This window comes from Protopterus annectens, chromosome 10.part0 (assembly GCF_019279795.1).
Source record: "Protopterus annectens isolate FY-2018-M chromosome 10.part0, PAN1.0, whole genome shotgun sequence".
In the NCBI taxonomy this organism is placed as follows: domain Eukaryota; kingdom Metazoa; phylum Chordata; order Ceratodontiformes; family Protopteridae; genus Protopterus; species Protopterus annectens.
In genome coordinates this window covers 757,649,834-757,677,677 of record NC_056744.1, presented here as the reverse complement: position 1 = coordinate 757,677,677, position 27,844 = coordinate 757,649,834, and the positions used below count along the sequence as shown (strand labels likewise).

Below are 27,844 nucleotides of genomic sequence, written 5' to 3'. Positions count from 1 at the left end.
TGATACTGAAGTAATACACATCAGTCTTTAGGTGATTTTAAAGAATTATTCATGGTCTTCTTGCTGGACTTAAATGTCAGCTCATCACATGTTTTACTTATGATGTAATCACACACATCATTTACATGCTTGGCCAGGTACCAACATAGCATAGGATGCTGATGCACAATCTATTTCCAAAGCCTTATCAGGGGACACATTTGGGTCTCCCCTACCTTGGGCATGCTGAATCTATTTGAGGTTGACACAGAAAACAGACTTCTCATTGCCAACTTCCTTCAGTTCTTCATCAGGCTCTCAGTGTCCTCATTGCTTGACAGAGTCCAACTGACAATGTACAGAAATAGACAGTTTAGCATATTTACTTGGGTCCTGTGCTAATTGTCATATAACTGTGTGCACTATTCAATTGGCAATTAATTGGGACATGTCCAGCCTTCAAACTGCTCCCTCTTAGTTCTTTTAATATTTTTGTTTTTGCAGAAGGGCAATTACTGACTATGGATTGTCAAATAGATGATCCATTGATGACTATTTTATAGCAGACAGCCAGAAATTTAAAATGGGTCAGTGCATAATTATGGAAATAGGGAATTCTAACTGTCACAGATGATATTTATTTTTGTCATAATATTTAAGCCAAGATCTAACAAAGTCTCACTCTGCATTCTCCTAACAAAAACTATTTCCTTTTGAGTCTTGAACAGAGTTTTCAGCCTAAGATTATAGTTCAAAACACAAAAGGTTGGTGATATTGGTGTGTGATTATTGCATGATTTATGGTTTCTTGAACTATGTACTTGTTCTACAGTTATTAGAGAAGATAGCTGCAAAGCTGATTGGTTGTTTTCCCTTTAGAAGACCACTGCATTCTTGGCCTTACCCCTGACCAAAACCTACAGGCTTCAAATTTTTCTTATATGTTTTAATTTTCAGATCAACCAGTTTGAATTCCAGAACCTGCACCACTATGTTACGATGACTACTACTGCAGCCCAGAAGAAAAGAAACTAGGTGGTCTGAGAAGAAACGTCCAATTCAGGCCAAAGATGCCATATTTTATTGTTTAGTTTGGACTACTGCCATTCAGTTTGAAAGTTCTCTGCTAGCACTTAACTGAGGTGGTCTAATTTTGCTCACATTAAAAGCTAATATGATTTTTAAACTTCATGGGCTGCTATCATGCCAAGTATAACACCCATAAGTGTCCCTATTACTCACTGATAATCTACATTGTCTAAGTACTTGCACAATTGATTGCTATTTCTTAAATGTAAATACTGCACAATACCTGCATTGTCTAATTAAATGTTATCTGTTCATTTTGAAAATAACATTAAATATCACGCATAGATGAATAATGATCCTGGTTTTCCATTTTGTCTGTAATATTCTCACATTTCTTTACTAACAGTGTATGTATTACATGCTCCTCTGCAGCCCTGGTTGTGGCTGAAAATGGTTCCTAGACCAGCTCACCTACATGGTGAAAAATATAAATAAATACTGTCATCCTATAGATTATAGTCCCGCTATATAATTTAAGCAATAAGGGCAGTATTTCTTGCATCTGGCAATGAAGAGAAACTTACATAAAGCTGATTAAAATGTTTATTTTAAAGTAAGAAATATGGATTCATAGGCCTACTGACTTGGAATTTTAATAGATCTGATTCTACCATCTCAATGTCAAGATCCACACCATCCCTTGGAGGGACAGCAAATTTAGTACATCAGACAGAATAACTTAGAAGGGGTATCTTCGCAGCAGAACTTGCCCAACGGCATCAGTTAAGGATCCTATTTTGCCCTAAATGTCAAAATAAATAAAGACTTATAAAAAGAATTGGAATGTGATGAAAAATATATGTCCTCATCATTAACATTAAATAAAACTAATTCTAATGTTAATGATGGAGCTCTTTTGAATTAAGATAACTTTTTTTTTACTTTGGACAATAGTTGCGATTGCCAGGAAAATTAATACAAGGAAATGGAATTCATCTTCTCCTCCACTCATCAAAGACTTATTATCCTTGTTAAAATAAACTATGCTTAAAGAAACCAAAGTCAAAGAATAGAGAATTCATCCCAAAGCTTTCATTAACAATCCTTGGAAAAAGTTATATCTCTTATTGACACTTTACAAAAGGATTCTACCTCTCCTCAGTGGATAACGGAAAGTCTTCTTTACATTGTTTATTCCTTACTGAGCAATGTAAATGTCTTATTTTTCTTATTTTTTTCAGGCCTTTGTACATATTGCATATAGTTAAACATTTAATTTTGAGTTTATCATTTATTAAGTTTTAATTATGTAATATTAATTATATTATTATCAAAAATAAAAATAATTTGTTTAAAAAATATGTATGTCCCCGAAGCTATTGTATTCAGAAACTGCCAGTTTGGCTCACATGCTGGCCTGATATACTGTGGACAACAAGCTGCAGTATCTGATTTGTCTGGCTTCTAATACCAGCTTGGATTTTCTGTAAGTAAACTGTCTTTTGTTCTTTAGCTTAGATGGTATTGTTAGAAGCAGAAATCAAAGAACTTATGATCTGCCTTGGTGGGAGCGTGGCTGTGCTGTAAAAACTCTTGGATTTGGTTTTATCTGGTTTGTATAAATCTGATTTATTGACTGGATTGTTGTCCTGGTCTTTGTTTAATTAATTGTATTTCACTGGGCCAAAACATTTTCATGGGCATTTTGGCTCACATGTTGACCTGATATACTGTGGACAACAAGCTGGGTTATCTGATTTCTTTGGCTTTTTACAGCAAGCTTGGATTTTTCCCAACCCCTACCCTTTTGCTAATGTTTTAAAAGCCAATTCCTCCCTTCCCCTTCAATTGTAACAACTGTCAGCGAAAGTCAACAATATAAGAGATACACACAATCTCCATTCGCTGTGCTTGGTGTCTAGGTCCCACAAAAACAAGTGTAGATCCAGAGAGAACACTTCTTTATTTATAAGTACAAAACACTCGTAGCTCTTCGTTAAGTGCTTTCATCTATAATAGACTGCATCAGAACACAATCCTTTGTTACATGCTGGGTTATATATAAATGTTCAACCAATCAAACTAGTTGAATATGTTAAAGAAGAATGGGGTAAGAAGTACAAACCCCTATTGGGTACAGGGCCTAGTAGAACTTTGAACACCACTAGTTGTCCAAGCAATAGTCAAGCTAATAACAAGTTTCAACGAGCTTGTATATTCCAATACAGTACTCATGTTAAAGAAATACAAAAGATAGTGGAAGGTAACTGGAATATAATGAAAACAGATGAAAATATTTATAAGTTATTAGGAGAGCATCCTGTGTTTGTCTATAAAACAGGACAAAATTTAAAGAACAAATTTGAGAGTAAGCCCTTCACTAGTAAAAATAAAAGAAAGGAAGGTGGCACCCGTAAATGTGGACAGTGCAACCAATGTAGTGCTGTAATGGAAGACCCCACTCTTACTTTGGAGGATACAAACCAAACTGTAATAAGGTTTAAGAATGGCAATTGTCGCACCCTACATGTGATTTACTTAGCCAAATGTACAACGTGCCCAAGTTATTATGTGGGCAAAACAGACAGGTGCTTAAGAAAGACAATTTTTGATCATTTCTATTGCATTAGAAAAAAAGATATAAACAATGCATTATATAGGCACCTTGTCAAAAGTCCAACTTGCAATACATTTAAATTTGCAATTCTAGAACAAATAATGGCTAATCCCAGGGGTGGTAACATAAGTGAGAAATTAGGGGAAAAAGAAACTAGATGGCAAATTTTGTTAAATGCAACAGTACACCCTGGAATTAACAATAGCATTTCTATAAAGCCTGTTTTGGAATACAAAAATTGAATAGAATACGCATTTAAGGCAGTAGGATTTGTATATGAATTTAAGTGTTGGTAGAATAGTGTTTTTATAATATTATATGTTTTATTATACGATTTTATATGTTATATATTTGTTAGATCAGTTTAGACTGAATTACACATTACATATGAGTGTTTTTCTACTAAAAGTACTGAGAATTTTAAATTAAAGGACTGAGCACTTCAACCAACTTGTATACGTAATTGAGTGATTAATCAACTAGTTTGATTGGTTGAACATTTCTATACTTCCCCTTCAGTTGCTATAGTCACTTGTGTAAGCTAAGTAGGTATTTTTCCACCCATTGTTTTACACTGAGCCATGATACTGAGAGCCACCTCAGCAGACAAGTATTGCTCTTGAGTTAACCTCCCTCACTACAGATCATGATTTTCCTCAGAATTCGCATCTGTTTAGTATTCTTGCCGCACTCTGAAAGGGTCCAGAATAAATCCTGTGACATCCTTGGCAGATAAAATATTTATTTTATTGTTTTCAACTTAATCTAACTGCTTTATTTGCCATTTTCACACTTTAAATCATTTTCAAGTACCCTGATATTGTACTGTTTGCTGATTGCTGAGAACTGCACTTTGAAGAAGCTGCACTGGCAGTGTTAGTGTGTTCATAGGTTCATAGGCATGTACTAAGCTAACAACCAATGTGGCCTATTTAAGCCTAGCCATGCATCCCAAATGTCTGATAAGTTCTGGTACCATTGGTAAGTGTATACAGGGATAGGGTTTTGAGGTGGTCCGAATAGCACATGTTATTTAAACCCTATCTTCTTTCATTGAGGAACCTCTGTGGATATTCCATTTGTTGAATTTTGCTGGTTAGGTACATTACAAAGGGGGTAATGTATTTAGCAAACAAGTAGTAATTTGCTACTTTGCATTTCTGTTGGTATTCACTTGTTGTATTCCTGCAACTTTGGCTCTGCTAAAGGGACTCTATACATTTTCCTGTGTTTTAAATGCCTGCATAAATCTATGTGTTTGCGAGGCTCTTGGCTGATTCCAACAAAGCTCAGCAATGCTCAGTGTCTTCATCTGTGCCTCTGAAGTGATTTCCATGCATTACCTGCCATCCAGGCAAAAACTAAGTACTGTATTTTAAACCACACTTTCAGATGCTATTTAAGTGATTGACTACTGATTTCTTGTTTTATTTGTGCATTTATCTATATTTAAGGCTGAAGCTACTGCATTTGCTCAAACTGTCTTGCTATTGGTCTGACTGACATGAGTTCACCTTGTCCAACTAGTTTGTTAAAGTTGTTTTGTGTTAGCATACACTCTCAAGCAATCTTATTTTTGCTTTTACATTAAGAGCGGTGGGGTATTCCATCTAGTAGCAGCAGGTGGTGGTCTGGTCTATATGAGTTGGAAAATACAAATGAAAGCTGTAAGTTAATTTCCACAGAGCTCAGCAAAATGTGGAATCTTTTATGTGATTCAGGAGGTGTTTCCACTGCATTCAGTGCCATCCAGGCAAAGATAAGTTCTTAAAGTGAAATAATGAACTTATTTTTCACTGTTTAAGTGATCATTGATTGTATTTTGCAAATTTCAAAAGGTGTTTTTACACAATCCAGTGCTATCCAGGCATGCAATGCAGTAGTGCAGCAGTTAGTATTGCCACCCACAGCAAGAGGTTTTCTGGTTTGATTCTCAGCTGGGGTGCCTTTTGTCCAGAGTCTGCATGTCCTCCCTGCATTTGTGTGGTTTCTGCTGGGAGCTCCGGTTTCCTCCCATATTCCAAAGACATGCATCTAGAGCTTTTCTGTCTGGGCCTCTGCTGAAAATGGGCTCTGTTCTAGTTGGACTTTTCTGGTAAACAAATGTTAAACAAATACATTTTCTGTGCATTTCTACTACAAATTGTCTTTTCTCCTTACTGTTTGGTACTTAAACTGTTTTATTTTGTAATTGCCTTATAGAATGGTAATTTAGCTAGAGAATAAATTGTTTCTTGTTGTATTGCACTTGAAGGTCCTTTTTTGCTGTGCTTTTACATTAAGAGGACTAAGGGTATCCTTCTTGTAGCAGAAGGTACTTGCCTGGTCTATCTGAGCTGGGACACAATCCATATGGGCTCAATGGATAGTCATTTATTGGCCAGAGAGCTCAGGAGTTAGAGTTCACTTTCATTTCTGCTTCTATAAAATAGGCATATTTGTGCAGTTCTGTGTTCATTTCCACAGACCTTAGCAAACCTTGTCATCTTGCTTGAACTTCAAGAGGTGTTTTCACTGAATGCAGTGCTATCCAGGCAAATATAAGTACTTAAACTGAAATATTGCACCTGTTTATTACTGTATAGGTGATTGCTGCTTGTATTTTGCAACTTTCTGTGCATTTTAAGTGAATTTTTACTACACATCCCCTTTTCTCCTTGCTGTTTGGTACTTGAACTGTTTTGGTGGGAGCATGTCATGTCATTGAATGCAATTATGGTGAATGGAAAAAGAAAGTGTGCTGTTTGCCAAAATTACTTTTACCAGTTCATGGAGTTTTCCTTTTTCTCCACTGTTGTGTGACCTCAGAGTTGGTATACATAAATCCAGGAAGTATGGGGGGCATCCACCCACATAGTTGCTGCAGGGGAGGTTGCCCCTGTAAAACAAAATTGTTGAGTTGTGAATCAAAGGGGTTTTGGCGAATGGTTTTCCTTTTTTTTTTCTGTTCACTGAAATTACCTTTGATGACTCAACTTGAATCTGTTTTGTCTTGTAATTGCCTTATAGTGGGGCAGTTTAGCTAGAGAAAAAAGTTGTCTGCTATTGCATTGTACTGAGGGTATTTTTTATTTTTTTTGCTGTGTTTTTACATTTAAAGGACATTCATTTTGTGGCAGAAGGTGTTTGTGTTGTCTATATGAGATAGGAAGTGCTCCAGAGGGTTTAAAATGCAATCATTTATTGGCCAGTGGGCTCAGGAGTTAGATTTTGCTTTCATTCCTGCTGCTATAAATTACATGCATTTGCATGGAGGTGCTCATAATGCAGCAGTGGTTAGCAGTGTCCTGTACAGATTCAAGTGCCTAGACAGTCAATTCTACATATAAAATTAGTTCTAGGACTACAACATGCAGTTTAGTGATGCACTGGATGGAGTTAAGCTCAGGGCAGTAGCTTGCACATCAGATATCAGTAATTCCATATTGTAGCACTATCTAACACCATATCCTAGGACTATTCAACAATAGTCCCTAACCCTAGAGACCACCATATAAGACCTCTGTAAAACTCAGTCTTCAAATTCTAATAGTCCACCCTAACAAAAGTCTGGCCAACATGGATATGCAATTTCCAAATGTCTCTGTAGTCAGCTTGGTAGATATGGGCATCCTGAGATGATGCAGTAATTGTCTTATGTTCACAGAAAACCTTTTAATCCTTAATGAAACCAACACATTATGCGAAAGATGTACATACACAATTTCTTTGTAGGCAAAAATCTTGCATGCAAACAAGATTGGAATGCACACACTACACCCACCACACATAGTATCCACACACACACATAGGCCATATTATGCTGAGGCACCAACAATCAATACTCCCAAACCTCAAAGATCTACTAAGCCTGTAAATGCCAACTCTTATCCTCAGTAATCTTTAAAGTGCACACCAAAAGCAACACCTAACAGCACACATAAGACTAAACCTAATGGATTCCCAAAAACAAAGCCCAGAAGGCAAGCAAGCAAGCAAGCAATTTGCCAAATACTTGTGTCATAGGGGACTCCACTGGACGACACACAGATGCCCCACTCAACAAACTGGGCAAGGAGAAGATTACATTCACTTGTTTATCTGGTGCCAAGCTCCACCAAGTTATACACACACTCAAGCCATTCCTCCACAAGTTCCAGTATGATCCTATCACAGTCCATGTGAGCATAAGTGATCTGAGATGTATATCTCTGGACTATATGAAGAGAGACATTATGGACCTCTCTGAATATATGTCCCAGACAGGTATGTGCCATGCACTGAGCAGTATTCCACCTTCATAAAGGATGATCTGACAGTATGAACAAAAAATGATTGACTTTAGCAGTTGGCTTAGTTTCTGGTATCAGTCCTGGGGGATTCAATATCTGTCACCCTTAGAGGATATGGTCAACAAGTCGTATTACTATAGATGGCCTGCACCTGTTCCCCCTTGGCTTCTTGATTTTGGCTAAAACTTTATCCACTATCTTAGATCCTTTTTTTCGGCAATGTCAAAGTGATAAAGCAACTGACATAGCAAATAAAACATAGAGGAACCTAAAGCTGTTACTAGTCAATGCTAGAAGCTTTAACAAGAAACTCCACACCCTACAAGCTCTCCTCACTCTCGAGAATATAGACATCTGTGTCATTACCAAGACATGATTTAAAGCAGCAGAAAGTAATTCATCATTGCATGGCTATAGTGCCTTCCACACATTTAGATGATCAGCTGCACAGACAGAGACTAATGGAGGAGGTGTCTTGATCTTCATTAGGAACATGTATACCTCAAGGATGGTTAAATAGAATGATACCATGGAGTGCACTCACATGCAAATCACCATAGGTAGATTTCCTTACCATATCACAGCAAGCTATAGATCAACATACATGTCACAAGAATCCCACAAATCTTATCTAGACCTAATGATGAAATCTCCATCCCATTAAAATACTCTGTTCATGAGAGAATTTAATTACCCCTTCTATAGATTGGAAAACATACACTGCCTTCGGCTTGCAGACACAACATTACCTGGACTTTATTAACACAAATGCAAAAATGCACTTGACCAGTTAGTGAGCACTTCAACCAGAGGTACAATCATACTGGATCGAGTTCATACCAATATGGAAGAGTGCTGCACTCCCCCATGTCATGTCTTCACTGGTGAGGATACATCATAAATGTGTCTCATACGAAATAAAAAACAACTTGAAAAAGCATCAAAACCTGCTACAGCTAGGAGCTATTCTAAAATAAACTACATCCTATTAAGCAACAGTTTGTTAAAATTCCTTCCTAACCCACAGTTCACAATAGCATGTGTAGAATTATTCACAGAAATGCTGTACAAACATATAAATGGCTGCATAGAGGCTGCTGTACCTACCAGAAGTAAGCCCAAGATAAACCACACTGGTGGAATTCTAATCTTAACAGGATATATAATAAAAGGAAAAAGTTATGGCCAAAATCAGAAAGAACAACTCTCATGATGACAAGAGCTTATTAATTAAACTAAAGAGGACTAATTAAGTCCAATAAGGTCTATTATGAGGTCAAGACAGCTTCTAAGGCTAAAGACAACCACGAGGTCTGCTACAGTTATGGCCAAAACTTCAAAGATAGCATGCAATACAGTGTAGAACTGGTAATAAACTGTGCCACCATCACTGAGAAAAGTGACATAGTGAACCTGCTGACAAAAAATTCATCTCAAACTTCACCCCCACCTCCTCACTACCACATCTTGTAAAATCTCTACCAGCATAATTTCCCCCAACTATCAGCAGGGATCAGGTCATAGCAGCACTCACTAAGGCTAAAAACACACCTCAAATGAGCTTGACAATATCCCTGACTACCTCCTAAATAGTTTAAAACATGACCTATCAGGACAACTTAAATCAGTTATCAAGTACAGCCTATTTTGTTTGTGGACTATTGATCCATATTATGTATATTGTTTATCCCTAATGTTTTGATACCAGCATCACATTAATTTGATATTAACAGAAGTAAAAACACTGTTAACATTTAGTTTCATGTCAGCCACCACAAAATACTGAGGAAGAGCTAAACAGCTTTAAAGGTTGTAATTGTCTTGGGACTGTTATATTTTCTTTTTTTGTATTTGGAGACACCAAGTGTTTAATGTCATTTATAGTTGTTTGCAGATCACACTTTGTTGTGGGTCACTGTCAATGAGGCAGTGCAAAACCTGCTACAACTTTCAAAACTGTAACAAGCATCATGGTCCATCAGTTTTCTTTCTTTCTTTTTTCTTTCTTTCTTTCTTTCTTTCTTTCTTTCTTTCTTTCTTTCTTTCTTTCTTTCTTTCTTTCTTTTTTTCTTCCATCTCCATGTCTTGTAATACATTTTAGCAGATAAGTCAGAATTTACTCCAAAAATACAACAGACACAGCCTTCATAGCTGTGAAACACTTCATGGTCCTTGTGATGTCCCTCTTCTGGGCAGTAATCAAGGAGCCTCACCACTGATACTGGTGAGGGATGTTCACTTGGAACAAAAATATATACACACTGTATTTCCAGATGCAGATCTCTGCACCAAGCATAATTTCTCTAAAGAGTAAACAGGGAGCACACTCCTGTCCTGGGGCTGGGTTTACCCCCCCCCCTCTCCAGGCCCCAAATAAGACTCCACACTGACCACAGCTGTAGAGTTGAGTTCTCAGCCGAGTATTGCAAGCCAAGCCCTCCACCACTCTGTCTGTGAAAGCAGTGCTCTGTGTCCCTGCTACAAGTAGCTGACACACACACTCTTTGATATTTGATTTACACACACACACTCACACACACACACACACACACACACACACACACACACACACACACACACACACACACACACACACACGCACACACACACACACACACACACACACCTGGGAAAGGCTGGAACAGATTTACCAGCTATGCGCCCTCTGTCCAAACTATAAGGTAGATACTGCCACCAGAACACTCTAAAGTCAGCTACTCTAAGATTCATACAGGGGTACCCAATTATGCAGACTAAAATTAATATGAATACAAATGGTAGTGTCTGACCAATGCAGCAAGGCTTTCAGAAGCAGCCACAGTGTTACCAAATAAATATAAGTATTTATTTACTATTTATTTGACATTTGTTGGCCGGGATAGTCTGTCTGGGCATGAAGGTTAAAATATTCTCTAAAAGACAAGCCACAATGAAACATTTAAATATATTTAATAATAAATAATAAAATAACAAATATATTTAATAATAAATAATAAAAAAACATGAAAATACTAAATATCTATTTACAATAAATACCAGAGTTTCAGCCACATGATATATTAAAAATACCAATGGAAAGATTCACATAGATACAAAAATAGTACTTAATTAATCTCACTATGTTTTCTTGACTGATCTAAAGAATTACTGCCCCCTAGTTCACTTACTAGAGCAAGGCAAGATGATTTGTCAGGTTTCACAAACAGACTGCTTTGAGAAGTCTGTTTCATCTAGTATTAAAACATAATTTCAGTGCTGGATTACAGAATGACATCACATACATCTGGTCACTTGACTTCTGGTTCCCACACTACCCCTTTTACTATAAACCGAGGCAGAATCTTCCGTATATGTGTTACAATACACACACACACATTGAGCTTTGCTAACATGTGTTATAGAATCTGAAAGCTATAACACCAGTTCAAAAACTTCCACCCTTACAGGGTAGCAATCAGTTAACCCCTAAGGACAATACAGTAGGATTTCTAGTCCTGGTTTTCACAGGCATTTTGTCTCTGGCTGCAATCCGAACTGTAAGATACAATATTTATGGCTTAAACTAGGTAATTTAATTTCAGAATATTTGCTAATGTTAGCTGGACTGAGGTTAACCACTTCTCTTCCAGTATCCTCTGTTACAATATATTCATTTCAACAGGTAAAATACAGTCTGACATGCAGGTGCATTTCTATTCTGTCCAGCAGGACCCACTGTTGGTACACTTTTAATGCAAGCAACTTTATAAATACATTTCCAGTACAAGCACCTGTACAAATCAGTTTGATATGCAAATGCATATAATTCTTTACAAAACTCTATCTATTGCTGACATATGTTACACACCAACTGCCCTACCTCTCCTGGCACAGCTGGCAATACCTCACATCATCACAGTGCTGCAGTTTCCTTTTCTTTTCTTTCTTTCTTTCTTTCTTTCTTTCTTTCTTTCTTTCTTTCTTTCTTTCTTTCTTCTTCTCTCTGTCTTGTAATATAGTTAAGAAGATTTACTCTCTTTTAATAACAAAGATATAACAGGCCAGACAAAGTGTTCCGCAGTTTTCAAAAGTGTGACACACACAGAACTCCTATACTCTTTCCTTACTTCATCTGAACGTGACTCAGAGTACATGGAGAGAGTAAAGCTCCATGAATTGTAAAAAAGTTGTAATTGTGTATCTCTAGTGATAGTCACATTCTTATATGTTTTTAAAAAGGATGTAAAAATTCACCTATTGAATTTTGCTTCATTTTTTCAGTCTTCAAATTACAAAGCTATCCTGCCCCTTCTCATCCTTCCAGCACCACTAGACTCATCATCTTCAGGCTGATAATTGACTTCTACAGCTTAGACTTCAGTATCTTTGTGTCAAGGCAACTCATTTGGTAACTTTCTAGATTATGGTAGAGTTTTTTTTTTCTAATGTGTCAAGCCTATTTATGTAATAAAATGTATGTGGTTATTTTGCCCACTTTCTTGACTGAAAATATAGTTAGCATTTTTCCTTGTAAGGATAACATACAGAAGACAACAATTTAGACTATATTTGAAACACAGATGTTTTTGATGCTGCATTTTCTCTGTTGATCTCTTCTGTGCAAAACCATAAATTCTGTATTGCTAAGTTTTCTGTATGTTAAAGCTGCTTATAAGATATCCAGTAGCCTATTGTACACTAATCACATAAGCCCACCTATGACTTCCCATACTTATCCTGTATGTTTACTGCTATTCTAGCTAAGACCTTCACTTCTACCTATCTACATTTCATTCACCACTTTCTCATCTCTCACTTCTTCCCTGCCCCCTACTCATTCAAGCACAGCCAATCCCCTTCCTTTTCCCCTCTCCCACACCTGTATATACTGTACATATTACTCTAAGAGTCATCAACCTTCCTGTAGAATTCACTAGTCTGCTAACCTAAATGTTACTCAGCTTTATAGCTTAATATTTAAAAAAATGTATAATACTGTAACTACTGTTTGTTGTTTCTTAGACTGTTTTATAATTTTTGGTTTCCCCTGATCTGAGCTTGAAAATGGCACAGAAGTGTTGTTTCCCTATAAGCAAATATAAAACATTAAATAAACTAGAGTAAAATAAAATAAAATAAAATAGCTATCAAATTTTCTTCTTGATGCAGCAATCACATATGCAATGAAGGGGACGTTACAATAAAGTGTAATAGGATATACAATGCTACTTGTTTAATGACCTTATTATGTAGTGAGAAAGCTTTGTATTGATCAAAGTCATCAGTGAGTTCATCTTGTTATAGAACTCAGTAGACCAGGTGTGCCTTCTCTGCAGAGCACCAATGATACATCACTGACAATGCCTCATGACACTATACATGCGCACTACAACTGTGGGATCCTTACTACTATACTATAGTATGGTAATATAAGAGATATTACCAAATCGGACAGCATACCATACTAAATCCCATACTTTCAGTGCACTAACATCATTAACCCAACCTAAGCAGTCTAAACATAAACACAGAGAAGCAGAGGGATCCTAAATATAACTTTCAGTTAACTTATCTCTCTTTTAATGTATAAATATTAAAAATATATTTCCATATTAGCATGGGATTTTCAGTTTATGTAACAAGCTTCTAGCTTTTGGCATAAGTCAGCTACAAATATAATAAAAAGTGATATAAACAGTCATTTTCAATATATCACTTGCCAAGTAAGCTGTTTGGTACTGTCTACAAAGAAGAGATGAGGTAATATCAATGGCCATACCTAATGATACCAAAGATACCCAGAATAATGTGGGTAACCATGCTTTGTAGTTCAATCACTGCATACAATAACAGAAAAACATAGAAGAGTGTGCTTGCTCTATACGAATATCTTGATGTCAGTGGCCTTTCTAGTGAAGCAAATCACATTCTAGTTTAGTCTCTCTGAATCTGATATAACAATTGAGCAATGCCACTGACTTTTTTTAATAATAACACTGCATAGCATAACAGCTCAGATCCTTCCCATAGTACACTGATAACATAGCATATGCTCTAAGTCACATGGAAGCCTACTTATCTAGCACCAGTCAAACCACAAGACTTCCGTGTGTGTATATATGTGTGTGTGTGTGTGTGTGTGAGTGTGTGTGTGTGTGTGTGTGTGTGTGTGTGTGTGTGTGTGTGTGTGTGTGTGTGTGTGTGTGTGTGTGTGTGTGTGTGTGTGTGTGTGTGTGTGTGTGTGTGTGTGTGTCTGTGCATACTTTCCGCAAAGTACTATATAAAGCTAAATCATTTATTAGCATTTTACAACAAACAAACAAAAGAAAATATGATTCATCCATTGCACACTGCTGCATCTATGCTGTCAAATGACATTTAAAAAATCCAGAGACAAAGCTAAAACATAAAGTGCTGATTCTCCATTGAATAATTGCTTTGAAGTATAACTGTACTCTAAGGATGCATACGATTTGAAAGCAAATTCACGCATAGTCTTTCTTTACATTTAGTTATATATTTTTCATCACAGCAAGTTTCATTTCTGGGTGCCTGATATGAAAATTCTCTTCCTAATATAAAATGTTATTCAAAGCAAAAGTTACTTTATATTTAAAATGTACAATTGTCTGTATTGTGATAGTCGATCATTTTAGTGTTATAAAGAAAATGATTCTCTATGATTTTGTAAATACTAATATAATTCAAAAATCTGAGTCCTCATCTAACTTTTATATGTGAAAAGTATGGAACCTAACTTCTCATGAAATCAGAATCATGTATTTTCTCCTTGCAAATAAGCCCAGATGTAAGTTAATACTTTTAGTACAAACCGATTAGTCTGCAAATTAAGTGCTTATCTACCGGTTTTTAAATAAGGGTCACAGAATCGTGTTGCCATAATACTTGAGAGCTACATTTCCCAGAAAGTCTTTATTTATATTAAAATAATAAATAAATACCTATGTACAATATTTAAAATCATATAAATTAAATAAATTATTTTCAAATGCAAATTAGTTTATCATTTAATGTTTATGGTTATTCAAGTACATCTGAGCAGTTCTATAAATTAAATTAAATTGTTTTAAACAAATGCAAAAACTCTTCCAAAACAGAATGGCAATTTACAAATTAACCTGCCAGAAATAAGACCGTCTTTCTGCATTTTGTGAATTTCTGAAAAATGCACAAAAATATAATATTATAGATAAGTATTTTTAAAGTATGCTTACAATTATTGGCAGTATTATGCATCTAAAAATAATTTGGAACCATTTCCCTATACATATATAACATGGCCTGTAAGATAATCTCTCACTTACTAATATGAATTTTAAGCATACCTGTGAAAAAAGTCAATGTGAACGTCCTAACTCTGGCCACATAACTGATCACCTCTTCTTGCCACCCCCCCCCCCACCTGACATATAGCGTCTCTTGTTAGTTGTCTTTTGGCAGAGTGCTGGTCATATCCAGTACATATATAAACAACATTCAGGATATTTTCTTCCCAGCCATTCATTTTTTATTATTATTCTTTATTGTCATTGATTGTCTTCTCTCTTCCTCTGCCTTTTGATTTGTTTACAGATTCTGTCTTTTATGTATCCTCTTTTCCTCCAATTTTCAATTATATTTTCGTAAGAAAAATGAATCATAGTTCTCACTCTCTATGTTCTGTTTTGTAAATGATTTAACTGATATTTTGCTTGTCTTATCCAAAATGTTTTCTTTGCTATATCTCACAACCCAGACCAAGTCTGAAATTGATAATTTGTTGACCTGTGTCATAATCTGGTAAACAAACTTAAATAAATGTTTATAGCATTCTGCTTTATAAATTCTTCTATAAAAGATATTTTTAGCATGGATGTAAACATATATGCACAGTGCCAAAATCACCATTAAAAAAGTCAGTAAGCATTCTTGCTGCCTTATCCTTTAAAACTTCACTAGAGATCTCATTAACATCAGAGAAAAAAGCAAATTAAATCTTACAAAGTTTTACACCTCCATTTAATATTTCAAAACTACATCAGACCACATTAAATTTTTAGTAATTTGACTGTAAAAGTACTATCCTCAGATAAATTTGAGATTACTTTCAGAGCATAACATTTTAGTCTGTAACCCTTTCATTAAAGAAAGAATGCAGAGATTTTCGAACAACAGTAATAAATGCCACTAAAATTACCAGTCTGTACCTAATACAGGGAACGGATACTGGTAATTTACATTGATTTCAAATGAAGCTTGCAGAATATTAATTTCTTCAGATTAGATCATGTATGTGGTAAGTAACAGAATCATATATCATGAGGGAGAAAGTATGAAAGCTATAGCTCTGTGATTTCCACAGAGTTTTGTAACTGATGGCATCATGTGGTTTACTTTACTGCACTGTGTCTTTAACCATCTTATACTTGGAGAGTATAGAATCCTTATGCCACTCAAACATTTATTGCTTCTTTTTGCAATAGCTGCTAAGCAAATAACTCTTATTGCCAAGGTTTTTTTCAGCTTTGTGCATTTTTTCACTTGCTTTTTTTCATCCTCTCAAGGGGAAACAAATGCTTAAAAAGCTGGGCAGGAATGGGGGAAGGTCTTTAATGTAGGTCCACACATTGCTTACATTAGCAGTTGCCCTGTCTCCCACTGCATGGGAAAAAGTTGAAGCAAGCAATTGAGCATGTGTTGCAGCAACAGGTAAATTGAGGTTGTAGTAGTGCATGTCTGATAAGTAATCCTGAGGCATTCTGGCTTGGGGAAATAGATGTGTTTAAGTGCACACTTACACAATCATGGAATGTTTGGCATTTAATAATACTCTTCAGATTACAGATGGAAAGGGCAGGCATTGCACATAAAAATCATCTATCCATCCAAGATGGCATAAATCAGCTGCTCAGCTTTTGGCGACCCCCTTTGTCAACTTGAATAGGGTAGTGAAGGTGAAAAACAAATGTAGTCTAAATAACAATGGGGAGGGGGCTAGATCTCAAATTGCACACACACACACACACACACACACACATACACACACACACACACACACACACACACACACACACACACACACACACACACCGTTCTGTTTCCTCTCTATCTCTTGTGTACCTACCTCCTTTCACTTTTGCTGACTGTTTTTGTCAGGGTGCCTATTCCTTCAGAGACCATTTAGTATGTCTCTTGTGTATTTTCTTCTCATCTGTTTTGATGAATATTTTTACCTATGTGCCTGCTCCCCTAAGAGACCATACAGTAAGATCCTTCTTCCCTCTCTTGAATTCTGTTGTCTTGTTGTTCCTCCATCTGACTGTCTACTGGGATATCATAGCTATGAAAACCCAATTTACGGTCTTGTCCCTTGTTCAATGGACTTTGAAACTTAGAATACAGTGCTAGGCAGCTAATTATCATAAAATCAAATGTGATGTTTTTCTTAAATTTGTAAAAATATGTAAGGGCCAAAGCTACATGCATCATATTTCTGCACCTAATTTACATCTATCTACATATATATCTATATTTTTGATTGAACATTCTGAACTAGGATTGAAAGTATATTCAGACATTATGTTAATGTGACAAAATAGACATGATAATTACACAACTTAAATAACTCTATAACAAGTCATACCTATTTCTTAGTAATATAAATGTTTGGTATTAAAAGAGTAAGAAAGCATTGCACCTTGAATTTAAGGCCATAAGCAACAGCAGTAAAGTAAATATGCAAAGCACTTTCACTTGCATAATAATGTGATTCTCTCATAAGTGATTTTTTCTGCTGTTGTTGTAACTAATCACATTTGGATAAATTAAAAAAACGATCCAGCAGATAAATTGTACCTTCCAGAGTGCGTCTGTTCCATTTACAGAATATTGAATCTGAAATTCTAGACTGTCTACTGGCAGTGATGGTCTTTCCCAAGTAATATTCAAGTAACCATAATTGACTGTGATTTCAGCTTTTACATTGGATGGAGGAAGAGGCTTTACTAAGAATGTAAAGAGAAAATAGAAACACATTTGTATTAACAATTATCCTTCAACATAGTAATGCTTGTAAAGTTTTGTTAGATACTAATTGCAAAAAAAAGAATAAAATATTATTCCAAACATGTGAAATTCAGTCTCTGCATACGAAATCTACAATGCAGTCATGGAGGATACCCATTTAGTATTTATCATTGTATTGTTTGTAATTAGGCTGATGAAAGACAAACCATCCATAGCTCTCATTAATTAAACAAAAAGGAAGCAAATGATAGCTCAAGTATGAGATGAACAGACAAGCAATGCACACTTTAATATCCCATTTACAGTTAGTTATTTGTAAGCACCTAATACAAATGTTAAACTATTAATACTATATGTTTCTGAACTGTGGTAAAGACAGATGTCACTTTGCAAGCAGATTAGTAATTTACTCACCAACATCCATTGGAATAATACAGCTTTTCGGTGATTCAAGTATTCCTAGCTGATGGTGTATTTCAAGCCACAATACATAGCCAGACATGGAAAAAATTGGTGTGAAAGTACACTCGTAATATAGCGTTCCATTTAAATGACAGTCATTCACTTCTTGATTGTGCTGATTATTTTGAAGTCCAGAGCAATAGATTTTGTATCTTTAAAGAGAAATAATGTTTGCTTGAGTTGTTCATGTAAATGTTGTTATATAATTTAAAATAGTAAATAAAAACAATGACTTTTTGACTCATATTTCACTTGTTATATACAGTCTACACTGTCAGCGAACCTCACAGACAGCTCTTCATCTCAGCAACTACAAAACTGAGAGTCACAAATAACATAACTTACTGATACAGTTGTGAGATAAACTGAAGGGAGCAAACCTTGTAGTATGGAAAGAGAAATGCATTGGCAGTATGTAATTTGGTTGCATTGACTAAGCTGATGTGACACCCCACCCCCATGTAAAAATGAGAAATGGTGGGTTGATAATGACAATGACATGTCAAAAAGGGGGTTCAAAACACATTTTTGTCAGTAGCATTAGATCATTGGTTATATTTCAGGGATAAATGACAGAAGAAAATAACATTAATGGTTAGGAGTGTAGTAGTGAGGGTAGGAACTTTGAATGTTGGCAGTATGACTGGTATAGGAAGAGAGCTAGCTGATATGATGGAGAGAACAAAGGTTGATATATTGTGCGTGCAAGAGACCAGATGGAAAGTAAGGCCAGGTGTATAGGAGGCGGGTTAAAACTGTTCTATCATGGTGTGGATGACAGGAGAAATGGGGTAGGGGTTATCCTAAAGAAACAGTATGCCAAGAGTGTTTTGGAGGTGAAGAGAGTGTCTGATAGGGTGATGTTTATGAAGCTTGAAACTGATGGTGTAATGATGAATGTTGTTAGTGCATATGCTCCACAAGTTGGGTGTGCGATGGATGTGAAATAAAATTATTGGAGTGAGTTGGATGAAGTGGTGGTGAGTGTACCCAAGGGTGAGAGACTAGTGATTGGAGTGGACTTCAATGGGCATGTTGGTGAAGTGAACAGAAGGGATGAGGAAGTGATGGGTAGGTATGGTGTTAAGGAGAGGAATGCAGAAGGTCAGATGATTGTGGATTTTGCGAAAAGGATGGACATGGCTGTGGTGAATACGTATTTTAAGAAGAGGGAGGAGCATAGGGTGATGTACAAGAGTGGAGGAAAATGCACACAGGTGGATTATATCCTATGTAGGAGGGCCAGTCTGAAGGAGAGTGGAGACTGTAAAGTGGTGACAGGGGAAAGTGTAGTTAAGCAGCATAGAATGGTGGTCTGTAGGATGACGTTGGTGATCGAGACGTGGAGGAGGAGTGAGAAAGCTGTGCCAAGGATTAAATGGTGGAAGTTAAAAAAGGGTGATTGTGAGGTGGAGTTCAGGGAAGAGTTAAGACAAGCACTGTGAGGCAGCAAAGAGTTACCGAATAGCTGGATAACTACAGCAGAGCTAGTAAGGGAGACTGCTAGAAAGGTGTTTGGTTTGACATCTGGACAGAGGAAGGAGGACAAGGAGACCTGGTGGTGGAATGAGGAAGTACAGGAGAGTATGCAGAGGAAGAGGCTGGCAAAGAAGAAGTGGGATTGTCAAAGAGATGAAGAAAGTAGACATGAGTATAAGGAGATGAGGCACATGGCAAAGAGAGAGTTGGCGAAAGCTAAAGATAAGGCATATGGAGAGTTGTATGAGAGATTGGACACTAAAGAGGGAGAAAATGACCTGTACTGATTTGACAGAGGGACAGAGCTGGGAAAGATGTGCAGCAAATAAGGGTGATAAAGAACAGTGAGGGAAATGCACTCACAAGTGAGGATAGTGTGTTGAGTAGATGGAAAGAGTACTTTGAAGGGCTGATGAATGAAGAGAATGAGAGAAAGAGAAGGTTGGATGATGTGGGCATAGTGAATCAGGAAGTGAAACAGATTAGCAAGGAGGAAGTAAGGACAGCTATGAAGAGGATGATGACTGGAAAGGCTGTTGGCCCAGATGACATACCAGTGGAAGCATGGAGGTGCTTAGGAGAAATGGCTGTGGAATTTTTAACCAGATTGTTTAATGACATTTTGGAAAGTCAGAGGATGCCTGAGGAGTGGAGAAAAAGTGTTTTGGTAGCTATCTTTAAGAATAAGGGTGATGTGTTGAGCTGCAGTAACTACAGAGGGATAAAACTTGTCAGTCACAGCTTGAAGTTATGGGAAAGAGTAGTAGAAGCTAGGTTAAGAAGGGAGGTGATGATTAGTGATCAGCAGTATGGTTTCATGCAGGAAAGAGCACTACAGATGCAATATTTGCTCTGAGAGTGTTGTTGGAGAAATACAGAGAAGGTCAGAAGGAGTTGCATTGTGTCTTTGTAGACTTGGAGAAAGCATATGACAGGGTGCCTAGAGAAGAGTTGTGGTATTGTATGAGGAAGTCGGGAGTGGCAGAGAAGTATGTAAGAGTGGTACAGGATATGTACGAGGGTAGTGTGACAGTGGTGAGGACTGCAGTGGGAGTGACAGATCCGTTTAAGGTGGAGGTGGGATTACATGAAGGATCAGCTCTGAGTCCTTTCTTATTTGCAGTGGTGATGGACAGGTTGACAGATGAGATCAGACAGGAGGCCCCGTGGACTATGATGTTTGCAGATGACATTGTGATCTGTAGTGAGAGTAGGAATCAGGTTGAGGAGACTCTGGAGATATGCTCTAGAGAGCAGAGGAATGAAGGTCAGCAGGGCTAAGACAGAATATATGTGTGTAAATGAGAGGAAGGGTAGAGGAATGGTGAGGATGCAGGGAGTAGAGCTGGTAAAGGTGGACGAGTTTAAGTACTTGCGATCAACAGTTCAGAGTAATGGTGAAGAAGAGAGTACAGGCAGGGTGGAATGGGTGAAGAGTGTCAGGAGTGATTTGTGACAGACGGGTACCAGTAAGAGTGAAAGGGAAGGTCTACAAGAGGGTAGTGAGACCAGCTATGTTATATGGGTTGGAGATGGCATTGACGAAAAGGCAGGAGTCAGAGCTGGATGTGGCAGAGTTAAAGATGTTAAGATTTGCACTGGGTGTGACTAGGATGGACAGGATTAGGAATCAGTATATTAGAGGGTCAGCTCAGGTTGGACAATTTGGAGACAAAGCAAGAGAGGCGAGATTGCATTGGTTTGGACATGTGCTGAGGAGGGATGATGGGTATATTGGGAAAAGGATGCTAAGGATGGAGCTGTCAGGTAAGAGGAAAAGAGGAAGGCCTAAGATAAGGTTTATGGATGTGGTGAGAGAGGACATGCAGATGGTTAGTGTGAAAGAGCATGATGCAGAGGACAGGAAAAAATGGAAACAGATGATCCGCTGTGGCAACCCCTAATGGGAACAGCCGAAAGAAGATGATGATGATGAGAAGATGATAAAGGGCTGTGTTTTTTATTTTTAAACTTCTCCAAATTTACTATTAGAATTTCAAAATATCCATTTTTATTTTATATCTATAATCTATAATAAGACCTAATATATTTCCTTATATCAAGAAATTTAAATATCCACATTGCAGGAAAAATACTTTGTCTGTTATTAAGGCTGTTATTAATATGTACATTATAAAACAAATCTCAGTTTGAGAGTGGAAGTATGCCTACTTGTATTGAAGATGTCTGCCGGACCATCATAAACATTAAAGATGAAGGGTAGATCACTAATAAGCAAACTAGGAACATTAAATCTGGAAGTTAAATACTGAATGTATAGCCATCATAAAAGCATGACCTAAGTTAAACCTGGAACACATTACTTATTTTGTTAAACTGTAGAAATCCTTAACTTCCTTCCTCTGTTTCTGAATCTGGAAGTAATATGTTTATATTGCCAAAAAATTATTGCATATTTAATAAGAAAATACCATTTCTGAACAATATAGAAAAATATTACAAAACAAGAAAATGGAGTAAGCTATTTTGACTAAATGGAAATAACAGTATTAAACTTATTTAAGGCTAGTGTATTGAGTTCCAAATTGTTATAACATGCCATAAAAATGACAAGGGCATTTCTGTGCAGTGCTTCATGTCAGCACAAGTTTTAATTTAACACATACCCATAGACAAATCTCATGCACTAGTCTACCTTGGAAAAGTTTAGTTTAGTTTAATTTTTAAAGTTTCTGTAGGACTATGTTAAATTATGCAAAGATGTGTAGGAACGTTTTCTGCTACCCATTTACGGTGGCCACTATGGCTTTTTGACAGGCAAAGGATGGCTTAGCTATTCATTGTGACTCACCAGACTACAAGTGAAGCTAAGCCACCAAAACTCCAGCAATTAGTAAAAACTTCTTGGGAGCCCATCTCAATGAGAATATGCACATATATAGCCATTTCCTGTTGGAAAAAAGTCTGTTCCCACTGCCAGTAAAGTTAGAGTGTGCAGATGGGCTATATCATCTCTCCTTACATTTTATAATCTACTCCAATGTAAATGAATTATTTGTAATGCAACACTTCTACATTAAAGTGACAAACCACCCTGTCTGATGACGTAAGTGCAGAAGGAAAAAAAATGAACATAATTCAAAAGCTGTGCTACCCTCAGCACTGCTATTTGTAAGCTGACTGGCTTCTCAATTGCTTTTGTTGTATTTATTATTTCCTAGACAATGCATTGGTATAAACTTCACTGAAGAATCCATTCCAAGGTAATTTTGCTACATTCATTCACAACTGTGTGCATTCAAATTCGGTCCTAAGCCTTGCATCTGTGGAGTATTTAACATGAAAAAGCAGAATCATGTTATGCTGATGAAAAAATTAAACTGACTTCTGAAAATACCTACAAGCATATGACTTATAGACTGAAATAACTTTTATCAATAATCAAGGTATTGCAATTCAGTTTAGATAATAAGAATATACTTTTACAGCACCACCGTTTAATGGCAGTATGAGTTTTAATTTAATTTATTCAGGCATTGTCAGGGCGAGTGAACAGGTCCTCACACCACTTTTAGCTATGGTCTGTGCCACAAAGGGTGAAATCAATATATGCTACCTTTTTATGCCACCTTTTTCTCAGAATAGCCAGTTAATGAACCTGCATCACTTTTGGAAGTAGACTAAAACTGGAATACCCACGGAAAATACAATAAGGTGTAAGGAATGCATGAAACTCCCCACAAACAGGGACCAGAAATCAAAACTGAATCTTTGACCTGTAATGGAAAGATACTGCCCCTGAATCACAGCAAAAATGTAAGAACAGTTTAGTTAAAAGGCTTAATTTTATTTCTTATGCAATTTAGAATACCCTCAGCCAAAACTAAAAGACCATGCTTTAATAATAACTGCTCACACTGAGAAGTTTTCTTTTTTTTTTTCTTTTTGGTATTCAAAATCAAATAGCCATTATTAAATTCACATAACAAAAATAATTGTGATCGCAATTTTCTTTTGAAAAGGTTACTTGATAAATTATCAAAAATTCAGTGTTATACACTAAGTAACGGGAAGAAAAGTCAAGATCCAGAGTTTGCTAAGGTTTTATGGCGTATGTTAGAGGAATTATGGGCAATACGTTGTGTGACATGGATTACCATAATAAAAATAGTAGAATTTGTTGTCAGCTGCTGAACGTGAGGTGTTATATGTGATCCTGACTAACAAAACTGCCATGATGTATGAAAGCGTACTAACACAGTATGTATAGAAACACTGGGATGGTTTGCAGTTGTCAGTGTTCAAGGGTCAGAAGATGGTCCGCGCAGTCCACAGTTAAGGATTACTGTGACATCCATCTTACAATAAATGGTTCAGTAACATTCATCGCATAACAAAGCCCTTAAAAATAATTAATGAAATACGTAACACATTTGCAATAAGTAACAATGTGGCTTATTATACCCATCACTCATGCATAAGCCATTTTCTCCATTAGCTAGACATTGTAATATGGTCAGAAAAAGGAGGATACCTTACACTGAGTAACCTGGCAAATTTCCAGATAAGATTGTTTTATTAAATAGAATTTTTAAAAATTGCAATATAAAACTTCATATTAGCTGCAGCATTAGCAAAACATCTGATCTCTTGGCAGTGCACTGGCTGCATGAGCATGCCATATTTCCAGGGAGCTTCAGCCCTGATTTTATCTTTTTGGAATCATACCCACTCAGAGGTCATGATGACAATAATTTGCCAACAATAATTTCTGCTTAAACTCAGTAAATCCATTATTCTGAGTGGTGGTGCTCCATTTTAACTTGTACATATCCAAAATACCCTTGGTGACTGAGCCTAATGTTTTCTGAACCACATCCTAATGTTTTTGGGGTCTATATTACATGAACAAATGATCAAAATGTCGAGTACAACATACTCGACACAGTTTGATTGAACGTTCATGTAATCTCAGACTTTAAATGCTGAAATTTTGAGTTCCGAAATGTTTTGGTCGGCCTTGGTAGTGAGCGTAGCTTGTGACATAAACACGCTACACTGTTCGGAATGGCTAGGTAAGAAGCTGCTTTCTTTTATATACCAACTCTGAGATGAGATTGCTTTACATTGGGGAAAGGGCAATTTCCCGGTAATCGCTTGTGTAAAAAGTCGCTTTGCGATTACTGGGAAATTGCCCTTTCCCCAATGTACAGCGATCTGGGAGTTGGTATATTTAGTTAGAGGGGATGTGGGGGGAAAAGCCCCCCTCTCTGATTTAAAAGTAGATGTATTTGTGTAGATGTTTAAGTGTTTGAGTGATGTGAGTGTGTTGGGGTTTGTATGCTTTTGTTGTATGTGTGTGTTTTGTATGTTATTATAGGGAAGGTGTGGGACAAACAAAATCTTTCGATTTTGTATTTTTCAGGGTTTTAAGGTTTCAATTACATGAATGGTCTATCAAAGTGCATCGAGTATGTTGTACTCGAAATTATGATCGTTCGTTCATGTAATATAGACCCTGTTTTTGAACTGAACCTTGAGACACAAAATCCAGGTACATACAGACAGTGTTGTTACTTTTCCCTCCGGATCTTCCTCAATTGTACCAATATAAATGTCACAGAAGAAGGAAAATAAGCATAATGACTCAGAACTTCAACTTCAATTATTTCACATCTGCTTCAAATGCCTTATTGAAACCATTATGAAACTGAACTCTCAAAAAGTAGAAATTTTTAATTCAGGGGGTCAGCAGAATTGTATCTCAGTGAAACATTCATCAAATCAACTTTGTTTGAATGTTTTACTCCCTCACCAGCTTTGAAAGCAGATGTTACTCTTTATCTTGCGTTAGATTTTCGCCATGATATTTTTACATGCATCTCAGATGACTTACAAGGATTTAATCATTCTGCACTTAGTTAAGCAGAGCAGAATGACCTCTTTGAGTTCTGCTAAGCATTTACAACCAAGATAACATTTTTCTCGACATTGCCTGAAAATGACAATTTCCTGCTCAAGTACTAGCATAATTATGAACCTTTTATAAACTCTGTCATACAGTGGAGCAAAATGGCTTCATCTTCCTTACCTATGATTTTGTCTAACTTGTTAGACATTGTATGACAGATGTGTAGTTTGACTTTCTCCTCTATAAGAACAGTCCTTTAACCAACTGTTCAGATACAAGAGAAATCAGTGTAAACAATATATGTAGTATAACAACCAAAATAAAAAATAAAAGAGATATGAGAAATATGGAGAAAGAACTGTTAAATGTAAAGAAATATAAATTAAATTGTGATATTAAAGATTATGCCGGGGATTCAGCTTTCTTTCGCCCAATCAACAGCAAGAGATGATGTCGAGGCATCAGATTTGCGGATCAGGAGGGCCATAGACGTAATGGCGGAGCTAATGCATACTCGGATGCATCTACCGAGTGGGAAAGTGAATCAGGAGAAGTAGGGGATTATCCAGAGCTTCCTGCAGCGCAAACCCCCCAATTTTTCCAGCAGCCTTTTCATAGAGGTAAGCGATCGGAATACGGAGACAGAGACAGATATAGAGGGGGCGATTCCACAACTGAAAACGGACAGAGACAATATTTGGAAGCCCAGTCAGCTTCCCAAGGGTACAAACGAGTTAGAAAGAACTGATTCTTTTAATTTCTTTAATCAAGAGGTCAATGGACATGTTGTAGGTAAAGGATATATAATTAATTTATGTGGTTTGAATTTGGATGATGCTACAATTTCTATGCTTAACCGTGGTTTGAAATTTATACCCACGGTACTGCCTAGACTACATTTTTTAAAGAGTGATATATATCGTTTTATACGTAAATTACATCTAACTTGTTTTATTCAAAGCAAGGACAAACGTGTGGTTTTAGATAATGTATATAATGATATATCATCTATTTCGGATGACTCAGAGGAAAGTTTTCACTCTTGTATGTCAGAAAATGAAGTTTTTGTGAATAATAATGAATACTGTCAGTTGGACACATCTGAAGTTACAGTTAAAAGTCATTTTGTTCCACCTTTTTTTCATGAAGGTATTAAGAATTTTTCAGCAATGATAGATTTTGCAATTGTCTATTTATAGTAAATTTGATGTTAACAGACAAGATGTCAATTATAACTTGACTAGATTAGAATGGCAAGCCCTACAAAGATTAATTAAAAATAAAGAATTAATAATAAAACCAGCAGATAAGGGGAATAAAGTAGTATTTATGCATTATACTCAGTATGCTGAAATGTGTTGGGAGCATTTAAATGACAATGAGACCTATAGTAGATGTGACATTAAAGAATATGAAGAGGTTGTAAAACAATTTAATGCTTTACTTAAGTAAAGTAGGTTACTTTTCAAAAGATGATATAACTCAAAAATTTAAGACAGATAATTGTGAAATAGCCAAATGTTATTGTTTACCAAAAGTACATAAGAATATTGATCATCCTCCAGGTCGTCCTATTGTGTCAGCATGTAATTATTTTCTGCATAACATGGGTATATTTTTGCATAGTTTTCTATATCCATATGTTACTAAGCAGGCATCTTTTATTAAAGATAGCTTTGGTTTCTTGAAAGAAATATTACCAATTACATGGACTAAGGATATGTACTGGTTTACGGCAGATGTAAAAAGTTTGTACACAAGTTTAAAACATAAGCATGGATTGAAAGCATTAGAAAAATTCTTAGGAGATAGTCCACTATCGTTTTATATTGTGGAATTGGTAGAATTCTGCCTTAAGAACAATTATTTTTATTTTGATGGACAATTGTTCCATCAGTTGAGAGGCACAGCTATGGGGGCAGCCTTTGCCCCCATGTATGCAAATATTATGATGCACTTTTTTGAGATAGAATTTTTATATCAGATGGAATTTTTTAAGAAGAATGTAGTAAAATATTATCGTTATATTGATGATTTAATTTTTATTTGTAAAGGGGGAAAACAGGAAGTACATAGTTTTATGGTAGGCCTACAAGAAAATGAGTTTGATTTGAAATTTGATGGTTTTCA

General features: G+C 36.3%; 1 protein-coding gene across 3 annotated transcripts in view; it reads right to left on the bottom strand.

Moving 5' to 3' along the window:
* The window catches only part of LEPR (leptin receptor), a 1,381,011-nt gene that overhangs the window by 287,531 nt on the left and 1,065,636 nt on the right, over positions 1–27,844 (bottom strand). For all 3 annotated transcript variants that reach the window (XM_044085570.1, XM_044085571.1, XM_044085569.1), the window contains exons 10-11: positions 18,316–18,515; positions 17,731–17,879 (exon numbers count right to left, since the gene is read on the bottom strand). In XM_044085570.1, the coding sequence (XP_043941505.1) occupies positions 17,731–17,879; positions 18,316–18,515 (349 nt within the window). The remainder of the gene's footprint in view (positions 1–17,730; positions 17,880–18,315; positions 18,516–27,844) is intronic.